The sequence below is a fragment of the Marmota monax genome, unplaced genomic scaffold (assembly GCF_021218885.2).
Source record: "Marmota monax isolate L192 unplaced genomic scaffold, Marmota_monax_Labrador192_F-V1.1 WCK01_AAM20220418_F8-fsc00024, whole genome shotgun sequence".
In the NCBI taxonomy this organism is placed as follows: Eukaryota; Metazoa; Chordata; class Mammalia; order Rodentia; family Sciuridae; genus Marmota; species Marmota monax.
The window spans coordinates 35,627,930-35,638,341 of NW_026695224.1; the positions used below are offsets into that span (position 1 = coordinate 35,627,930).

Sequence of the window (10,412 nt, forward strand, 5' to 3'; positions counted from 1 at the left end):
ACCTCGCCCGGCTCTGGAGGCCAAGTTCTGGCACTGGGACCCAAGATCCAGCCACCCACAAACACTGCTCCTCGGCAGTCCTACTAGGTCCTCTCACTGCCCAGAGCCCAGTGGAGCTGCCGGGGAGTGTGACAAGTCTCTGCTGCTGGGGGGGGGGGATCAATATCGGAGAAGGATTTGTCTTCTCCGTGCAATCAGGCCTGCCCCGGTGCCGTCCCCAGCGGGCTGGGTGTGCCCACCAGCCTGTGCCACTGGCGACCCGAAAGCAGAAGCCACATTGTCCAAACGCACTGCTTTCCACAGTCCAGTTGCACCACCCTGCCACTGCTGATGGCTGTGCTCCCGGCTGCCCAGCGAGGCCAGGGGTCAGAGCGGTGGCCCCTTTCCCCCCCGTCCTTCCTCAGCCTGGCTGGAAGCTGGCTCCAGCTCTGCGTCCAGATCACCCAGGGCTCTGAGACAAGGGGTGGGGCTGCTCCAGATGACCCCAGTTCCCAGGGGAGCAGGGGCAGTCGCTGCCAGCTTCTCAGGTAGTAATCCTGTAGGGGGAGTGTCATGGGGGCTGGGTGCCGGAGGATGACTCACACTCTCACCCAGCACAAGGTGACTAATCCCTCTGAAGGCCTCCTTTCCAAAATACCACAGAACCAACACTCCTCAGAGCGAAGAAGCCCTCAGAAGAGAGCCCCCCCCCCCCATCCCACTTCCAGCCAGGCCAGCTGGACCCTGACATCAGCCGGACAGTGGCTCCCTCAGGAGTGCCTAGAGTCTCAGGTGTCCTCAGGCAGGGCTCCTGGCTGCTTGGTGTCCCCTCCCCCAGCTACAGGCCCAGCCCCATGCCCAGCACAGATCAGGTGGGGTGTGGCCTGGGCATCAGAACTTTTTTCATGAAAAAACTCTATTTGGGGGCAATTTTAGGTTTACGGAAAGTCCAGAGATTTAGTCATCAATCAATTTTAAAGCTCCCCAGGTGACTAACAGCCGGGGTGGGAACCCCCAGCCGGAGACACCAGAGCCAAAGCTTCGTGCATGGCCCACGCAGAGTGGCAAGGAGCCAGGAGGCTGCAGGCCCCTGCTGTCCCTCGGGACTACAGACCTGCCGCCCACCTGACCTGGCCTTGCCGCCTGCTCCAGTGCTGTCCACAAGCTAGGGATAGATTTCACATTTCTAAGGACTGGAAAAGTATCAGAAGAATATTTCACCATGTAAAATATTTACCATCTGGCCAGTGAGAGAAAACTCCAGCCTCTGCTCAAGGACAGCCCACCCTCAGAAAGGGGCAGCCCCTTCAGGAAGAAGCCCTCCCTCCTACTCAGAGGAAGAAAAGGGAAGATCCGCCTAACCCCAACTCAGGTGCTTCCAAATCAAAGTGCTGGAGTCCCAGGGGCTGCAGTGCCACAGGACAGACTCAGGTGAGCCTGCCCCTTTAAGAACGCTCCTGGGGCCAGCTGCTTCTAAACTCTGACCCTGTGCCTGCCCAGGCCACTTGATCTGGTCCTCTGGCTTTCTACAGGCACAGGGGAGAACAGGCCAGCACTGTGGGCCTCTGACCCAGCGCGCTCCTGAGCACAGTCCAGGCGGCGTGGTCCTCACAGGGCTGGCCACATTGAGGACAGCTCCAGAGCCCTCCTTTCCAACCTCAATGGCTCCCATTAATTCCTGCCTTGAACATCTCCCCACATCTGGCCACCTTTTGGTGCTGCAAATCAGAGTGCTCTCTGTCCAGGCTGTGCTGGGTCCCCAGCATTTGGGGAGCTGAGTCCTATCTGCCTGAGCCACACCAGGTCCCCAGCTTTCAGGGAGCCTACCTGGTTACCTAGAACAGAGTGGACAGTGAACTCCCGGAGGGGTGGGAAGGCTCAGGAAGGGCGTGCGGCTAGGAGCCCCCCCACGGAGGACCAGGGTGTCCACACTGCAGACAGGCTTTCCCAAGGCCAATTGCTGTTTCTCTGTGGGTAAGCCCAGGCTTGCAGAGGATCACATGTGGGGCGGAGCTGACCAGAGGGATTGTGGAGGGGTGAGTTCTTGGGCACTGTGCCCTGGGCAAGGCCCAGGCAAGGAGGATTGCAGAGGTGTTCTGCTAAGAAGGGGGGGGGGGGAGGCGCTGTGCTTTCTGGCAAGCAAGGGACAGACCAGGGTTTCACACTGGAGCTGATGCCAGGCCAGAGCCTCCAGGGGTGGCCCTGTTCCACAGCAGGGCACAGGCCTGTCCCAGGTCCTCTGGAACTGAGCCAAAAAGGGCACGAGGAACAGGAGGAACCCTAAGTACTTTTCCAAAGCAAGGGACTGCCTCAGACGGAGCAGGGGCAGGGCCAGGGGCTGTGCCCGGGGCTGGACCTGGACGTTAGTTCTGCTAGGAAAACTCCAAATTAAACAGCTCCAGGCAGGAAGCCGCCTGCTCCCAGATTGGTCAGGAAGTCGTGATGCAAGTTTGCACTTTTTTTTTTAACACAAAAGAGAGAGAGATTCCTACTCCCCACCCCACCACCATCCCAGCGGCCCTTCTTCTAGGGACAAACAGACCCCCTCCCCCGGGCCCCTCCTCCCAGCGCCCAAACGCCAGGTCCTGGGCGCCCGCGGTGCACCTCGCCGCCGCCCTTCCACCCCGCGCCGGGCCCGCCGCGGCCGCCCGCGGTCTCATGCTTCTGGAATGCGGGCGCCCAGGGCCGCGCGTCCCGGGGAATCTCCGCGCCCTCCCGCCCGCTCGCAGCCCTGGCCCCGCGGGCCTCGCTCGGCGGCCCAGCAGGGACATGGGGAGCCGGAACGCAGCTCCGTTCTCGGTCCAGCCGCCCCCCACTCACCGGCCAGGAGCGTGCAGGGCAGCAGCAGCCAGTACAGCACGGCGCCGAGCACGTGCGGCTCCATGGGGACGGCCCAGGGTCGCGCCGCCGCGGCGCTAAGGCGAGGCGCTAGGGCGAGGCGCGGAGGCCGGGGGTCGGCGCTCCATGGCGCACAGGGCGGGTCTCCGCACGTGCCGCGCGGCGCGGCCCGGACCCCCGACTGGCCCGCCGGGACCCTCGCGCCGCCTCCTCCTCGGGCCGGACGCGCCGCGCCCTCCGGTGCCGACGGTCGGGGCCCGAGCGCTCGGGAGTCAGCCTGCCCGCGGCGGAGCGCAGCGCGGCTCGCAGAGGCCGACTTGGGCCGGACGGCGGCTCGGTGGCTCCCGCCCTCCGCCCGCCCGCGGGCCTTTATAAGCTCGGCCCCCGCCCTCCCCGGCGTGCCCGCCTCCGCGCTTCCCCCGACGGCCGGGCGCGCCCAGGCATCCCCTCGGCTGTCCCACGCGCCCGCGCGCACACCAGCCCTCTAGGCCCCGGCTGCCGCGCAGACCCGGGACACCTCCGTCCAGAGCAAGTCCCGAGAAGACCCCCACCCTCCCAGGAACCTAGCACTGCTGCTCAGCGTGTGTGTGCGGTGGTGGGGGGCGCTTCTCCCTGGGTGGCCCAGGGCCCGGGTGTTACAGAAAGGCTCCCTAGGGCCCGGCTTCCTAGGGCCCGGCTTCCTTGGGCAGCACCCACGCGCAACTGCACCCCGCGTGGCCGGAGCGACTTTCGCTTTGCTCCCCAGGACGCTAGAACACAGCGCCCCCTGGGGACTGTGGGTAGTTAGGAGCTCCCACCGGTTGGACGGGTGGCCATGGTAGCTGGGATGGAGGACTCAGAATGCCTGCTGCGTCCCAGTGCTGTCTGAACTGGGCCCTGGGGACTTGTTCCAGCCACACCTGCCACCACCATGCGGTTTGGCCTTGATCCCTTTGCCATAGACAGTAGTAACTGCAGCCAGACACCTGCTTATCCCCTTGAATAGAGGAGTCGGTCCCCAGTCCAGGGTGTGCTGAGTACATCACCTGGGCCTTCTCAGTTCAGCCTTCATCTGCCCTTAAGATGGGCAGGAAAGGAGAAAGGGGAAGAGCATAGACCCTGTCGCTGGGCTCAGGCTATGGGTCCCCAGCCCAGCTGCATTAGGAAATGAGGGAGTCTGGGGGCAAGAGCTGTAAGGACCAAGAGAGACCACCATTGAGCCTCAGGGCACAGTCAACTGATGTGAGCTGATCACAGGATCAGACCCTCCAACTTTTCCCAAAAAGCCAGAAATGCAGAACTTCATGGGAAGTCTAGGTTTCAAATCCTGACTATTTCTCTGAGACCCACTCTGTGATTTGGCCCCAAAATATTAGCTGCAAAGAGAAGGGAAGCTTTAGAACTCTGTTGTGATTTTCTTACAAATGTGTCCAAAATTGTTAAAGTAGCAAAAGATCAAAAACTCTAGTCACAGGAGCTGGTGAGAAAAAGTGTATCTTTCAGAGCAGAACTATGTAGCAGTTCAACCCACCACCTAGGTATACCAATAGGAAACAGTCTGTAAGATACAATATTACCACTGCACCGAAGCCCCCTGCCAGCGGGCCCTCTGGAGGGGAAGGCCTTCCTGGAGTCACCTTTTGGTGTTGCTTTCATGATTTGCTATATACATATTCCCCCTATTCACAGAATGCACCTAGCCAAATAAGGGTGGACCCTCAGAAACAGAACTTGGCTACTTGGCCAGGCAGGGAGAGGTGGGGCCAGCAGGGGCAAGGGGAGCCTGCCTGGCCCCGGCTGTCCATAGCACTCCTGCTCTGCCTCCTACATGCCCACCAGCTGATGATGGACAGACCATTCAAACAAAGGATTGCTATTTGTCCAGTTAAAAAATCCCTGGTAGGGGGCTGGGGATGTTGCTCAAGCGGTAGCGCGCTCGCCTGGTATGCGTGCGGCCCGGGTTCGATCCTCAGCACCACATACACACAAAGATGTTGTGTCTGCCGAAAATTAAACAATAAAAATAAATAAAAATTAAAAAAAAAATCCCTGGTAAACTGTGTCCTCTTGTGCCTTGGGGCTCCTACCAGGAACAGAGAAGAGAGACATGGGCATCCAGGTCTAGGGACTGGGACTGGGAGCCTGACCAGGGATTGAACTCAGAGGCACTCAACCACAGCCACATCCCAGCCCTATTCTGTACTTTATTTAGAGATGGGGTCTCACTGAGTTGCTTAGTGCCTCACCATTGCTGAGCGATCCTCCTGCCTCGGCCACTGGGATTACAGGCGTGAGCCACCACACCCAGCGCTGGCCACTTTACTCTTCCCCTGGCAGTCATGGGTGGCATGATCACCACAGGGCTGGGGCAGCCACACCCCCTCCTCACTGTTGCACCTCCACTGTGCCCTGCACTCAGGGCCCTGAGCGGGCATCCCCAGTACATTGCCATCCCCCCAAGTCCTTCTCGTTCTCTTTGGACACCTCAGAAATTCCCTCCCCAGAGAGCCCTTCCTAACTGCCCAGGTCACCAGATGCTTGGGCATCTCTGTGATGGCCATGGCCTCCTGGGGTGGGACCATCTGTGGCCATGGGCCTAGAGGCTCTGGGGGCTCCTGGAGCTCTTTCAGGTCATTGCACCCCCTGGGCCAGCAAGTCACTTTCACATAGAAGGGCCCCAAAGAAGTGTGAGGTCAGGGCCTTCATTAGATGCCATTGCATGGCACTGACCACTGACCACAGCCTTGAGCCATGGTCAGTCTCTCAACAATGATGTCACCCCAGCTGCCTGATTCTGTGCTCCTCCCACACCTACCACCCACCCTGCGCCTACCCAGAGCTATTTTGATGGACAGACATGATACCCACCCCATGCCCACTGTGCCCGCCTCAGAAGGGCATGAGACTGATTTTCAATCAGTGAGAGCCAGTGGGTAACTCCTGGCACAGAGAATGGCCTACCCTGCTTTTCAGAGGATGCTCAGGTGAGATGGAGCAGTCAGTTGCATGTAGGGACAAACAACCAATTTCCATGACCCTGTCCATCCCACCTGGCTCTTCTCCTGGTCACGCTTCCTGTGTAGCCCACCCAGCAGAACCCAGGTGAGGAGAGTGCCCTAGCTGGGCTGGGCTGCGGCTCAGTGGTACAGCACTGGCCTGGCTTGTGCATGCCCTGGGTTTGATCCCCAGTCCTGCCAAAACCCAAACCCAAACCACGTTCCCACCACAGACGCTGAGGCGGCTGGCCTGACAGGACAGACCCACAGCCAGGCACCCACATGGGGCCAGCCGCTCCGACATCTGCACATGCACTGGCCACCAGCAGGTCACCCTCACACTCACTAGGAACCTCCCTTCCCTTCCCTTGACCTCCTGTCGTGCGGCTGGACTTTAGTGGAAGACAGAGTCATCTGGGAGGCACCAGGCTGCAGTCTCCCACCAGCACCCCTCAGCCCCACGATCTACCCCGCTCAGAGACTCACCTAGGGGGTTTCCATCCTGCTGACAAAGGAAGGCTGACAGCCCTGCGCGAGGGCCTGCTGCCCTACCAGCTGACCTTCAGGAGAGGCAAGGCCGCACTTGAGTCCTGTCACCCCAGAGCTGAGGCCCCCACAGGCCTTCTCCCTCCTCCCTTCCTGGGTGTAGGGCGGACCGAGGACTCAGCCCTCTCTCCAGCTGTGCAGGAATGCAGAGAGTCTCCCAGGATTCCAGGTTGGGGCTGGGCGGGGCAGGGGGCGTGACCCAGGACCAGACCCAGAAGGCTGCATGTGGGCTGCCACCCCCTGTAGCAGCACCTCTTGTGGGCCAGGAGGGACCTGGCTCTCTCCTATGCTAGGTCCCCTGCTGGCTGGTCCACGGCCTGCCCCAGGCCTCCCTTAGCTCCTGCCCATCCTTGCACAACAAGGGGTTGCAGTCACTGTGGATCTGGCAGCCACTTCCCTCCCCACCAGCCCCTGGAGGAAGTTCAAACTCCTCAGTGGTACTCAGAGTCCTCCGTGGTCCGATGCTGTGGCCACTGTGGCCTCACAGTGATGAGGTATGTGGGGCCGTGTCATGATCCTGCCTCTACAAACACCCCTTTCCAAAGATACAGATCCAGCCACGCCTGGCTTCTGGATTCAAGTGCCCTGGCCTGCCTCTCTTCTGGAAGTTTCTCTCTTCCTCACGGCCACAAACCCTGTGTCTAGACCATCCTCACCTGGCACTGAGGCTCCTGGGACCTGCCACCATTCCCACCATTAATTAGCTTCTGTTCCTCCAGCTGCCCACCCTGCAGACATACTCCATCAACCCTCAATGCCTTGGAGACCCGTGCTGGGTCTCCCCACCCATGTACGGGGCCCTGAACCCAGGGGCACTGGACGACTGAGCTCTATCCCCAGCCCTTTCAATTTAATTTTATTTTTTATTCTTTTATTTAAAATTGTGTTGGTACTGGGGATAGAACCAAAGGGCACTTTACCACTGAGACACATCCCCAGCCTTTTTCTTATTATCTTGGAGGGGGCCACCCCACTGGGAGGCTCTTGCTAAGTTGCTGAGTCTAGCCTCAAATTTGTGATCCTCCTGCTTCAGACTCTGAAGTCATTGGGATTACAGGTATGTGCCATCTTGCCTGGCTCCATTTTATTTTATTCATTTATACTGGAGATTTACCTCTGAGCTATATCCCCAGCCCTTTTAAAAAATTATTAGTATTCTTATTTTGAGGCAGGGTCTCGCCAAGTTGATGAGGGTCTTGCTAAGCTGCTCATGCTATCCTGGAACTTGCCATCCTCCTGCCTCAGTCTCCCCAGTTGCAGGGATGACAGGGTGGCCACCGTGCAGGCTCTGTGTCGGGTCTGTGCGTGTGGCCCAGCACCTGAGCAGCTGCAGCTGACCTAGTCTTGAGTATCCTCCACTTAATGCAAATGCTGTGGGCTTTGTGCAGGCGCCTGCATCAGCTGCCCTGGGCTCTCCCACCCACTCAGGCTCCTTCCCAGACTCAGCGAGGCCTCAGTGCCCTTGGGAAACCACACTGTTTGGGGAGGCCAAAGAGACCTCCTAGGCCTCTCCCTGCAACCCCACCCTCGCTGCGAGCCCTGACACCCCAACGCTCTGTCGGCTGCTCCCTCCCAGGCCTTGATGGACAAGTCCTGAGCACTCTCGTCCCAGGGCCATTTGTCTCACAACTGCTCTCCAGAGGCATGATTAGAAGCAGGTCCTGGCCCATTTCAGGTGTCTCCATCCAGGAGTCTCCCCTTCCCCCTGGGCTCCCAGAATGGTGCTAGGTGAATGATCCTCACAGTCTGAGCTCCAAGGCACAAAGCCAACCTGTCTGCCGGGCTGTGAGCTTCTGCCCCTGCAGGGTGGTCACCTCACCATGCACTTGGAGCAGGGCCTTCAGGTCATTCCAGAGGGAACCTGGAGGTAGTCTAGGGCCCCCTGCAGTCTCCCGGTGTGAGGGCAGGGCTCCTGATTCAGGTTGCTCCAGCCTGGCCTTCCGACCGCGATGCGTGCCTGGTTTCAGAGCGTACTCAGAGGCACCCCGTGCGCTGCTTCTTAAGTTATTCCTGCTTTCCAGGCATTCTCCCCTGAGGCCTTGTGAATCATTCAGTGACCTCCTGCATCTGGGGGCCAAGGGTGGGCGTCAGGTCTGCAGGAGCCAGAAGAGAGTCTGCGGGTGCCTAGAGGAGCCAGATGGTAGTCCCAAAGCTAAGGACCCCCCTGTCACAAGAGTCCTGGGACCAACTGGTGCACCCAGAAACCCCACAGCTGCCTGACCCTCTGGGAAGGCGACGCTGAGGGAGCATGTGGGGACATCAGTGTTGGGGCTGATCCTAGTTTCTCTCTGTGTGGGCAATGGGGACTCTGCTGCCCAAGGGACCTTCCGGACTCCCTGTGTGGCCCTAGGGAGCTGCTGTCCTACCTCTCCAGGTGACAGCCTGGTAGGGGCTGACACCCCTAGCCCTGGGGGTGGACCACAGAGCGGAAGACATCACCTGTACACCCCCTTCTGCTGCACAGCCTGGCCTACCACCTGCCCCACCACACGCGCGCGCACACACACGCGCACACACACACACTCTCCCTGCCTCTGCTCCTGGCTCTGCGGCTCAGCTGTGTAGAACCATCACACAATGGTGGTGCCTTTAAAGCTGTCCCTGTGGATACCAAGCAGCCCAGTGGAGCAGCACAATGGGGAATTGGACTTTAAGTCTAGTTTATCTTTAATTAATTTTTAACACTCTATTCAGATATTGGAAACATTTTGGTGTGCTGAGAACAAATTGGTTACTTGGATCCACTTTTTCAAATGTAAATTTTATGAAATCTAAGATAAGGATGAAGTTTTTCATGCAATTATAGCACCCTTTGAATTCAGTTGTGTTTTAAGTATAGAATACTCATCAGAGTTTGAAAACTGTATGTTTAGTGTTCGTGATGGTGGTGATGGGGATGGTGTAGATGGCGGTGTTGATGGTGGTGATGATGGTAGTGATGGTGGTGAAGGTGGTGGTAATGGTGGTGGCAATGATGGTGGTGATGGTGTAGATGGCGGTGGGTGGTGCTGATGGTGATGATGATGGTAGTGATGGTGTTGATGGTGGTGGTGATGGTGGTGATGGTGATGGTGATGGTGGTGGTGATGGCGGTGGTGTTGATGGTGGTGCTAGTAGTGTTGATGGTGGCAATGATGGTGATAATGTGGTGGTGATGCACTGACTTTGTTTTGAAAGACAACATTTTGGACATACTGGGTAAAATTTTAGATGTTACTAAAGTTATTGTTACCTGATTCTTTGCTTTTTAATATAACTGCTAGAAAACTTAACACCAGGGGCTCACACTTCCTACTATTAAACATTGCAGGGCTACGTACCCACACAGGAATCAAGACAAGGTCAGCCTTCTCTTCCCTTTAATGCTCTCCAAAGTGAGTCACAAGTGTCGTCTCTGAGATGAACAGGAGATGCTCGGTTCTGTTTTCCAGGACTCTTGTGGCTGCCCTGCTCTGAGCAAGTTCTATGGTATAGATGGGGAGCTCAGGCTTCGGAGGAGAAGAGCCTTCTCTGGTCCCCGACCTGTGGGCAGCAGCAGCTTCTCCATCTTCCTGCTTGTCCCACCAGTGATGGATTCCAAGGTCGTCTGGCAGACAGGGAGCCAAGGGCAGATTGATTCTGGCTAAGACGCAAATGCCTTCATTGAAGGTAAAAGCTGCGTCCAGACTTGGCCACGGAGCTTGTGTTTTAAGCCAAGACCATCAAGAGCTCCCTGGTGGCTGCGGGTGACTGACAGCTCTCTGAGGGTCAGAGGGGGTGCCATGAGCCTGCACCCACCGTTAGTCCTTGTGTCCTGCCTGGCCTTGACACAGCTGATGCAAGTCAAAGTGGGGCGCAGGCCTTGCTCCCTAGCTTTGCCCCCTTGAGTCTTGGCTGCTTTGCCCACCATGATGGGTGTCTCTCAGAGGCCCATTTTGAGGGTGAGATGGTAAGGTCTTTTGATCACAGGTAACAGGGCTGCATGTAGCAGAATGTGACAGAGTCCACTGTGACTATTTCACACAATGGCTCTGGAGCCTGGGAGGCGGCGTGAACTCTGGGTGGTTGTCATTGTAACGGGCACGATGCCAGCAA

At 58.2% G+C, this 10,412-nt stretch overlaps 1 protein-coding gene across 3 annotated transcripts in view; it reads right to left on the reverse strand.

The window, feature by feature from the left end:
- Positions 1–2,954, reverse strand: part of Piezo1 (piezo type mechanosensitive ion channel component 1) — a 47,652-nt gene extending 44,698 nt beyond the window's left edge. For 2 of the 3 annotated variants that reach the window (XM_046435259.2, XM_046435258.2), the window contains exon 1: positions 2,800–2,954. In XM_046435259.2, the coding sequence (XP_046291215.1) occupies positions 2,800–2,863 (64 nt within the window). In that variant the 5' untranslated portion in view covers positions 2,864–2,954. Of the gene's footprint in view, positions 1–1,806; positions 1,826–2,799 lie in introns of those variants that run through there. The other variant, XM_046435261.2, reaches the window with a different exon arrangement.
- Between the last annotated feature and the right edge of the window lie 7,458 nt (positions 2,955–10,412).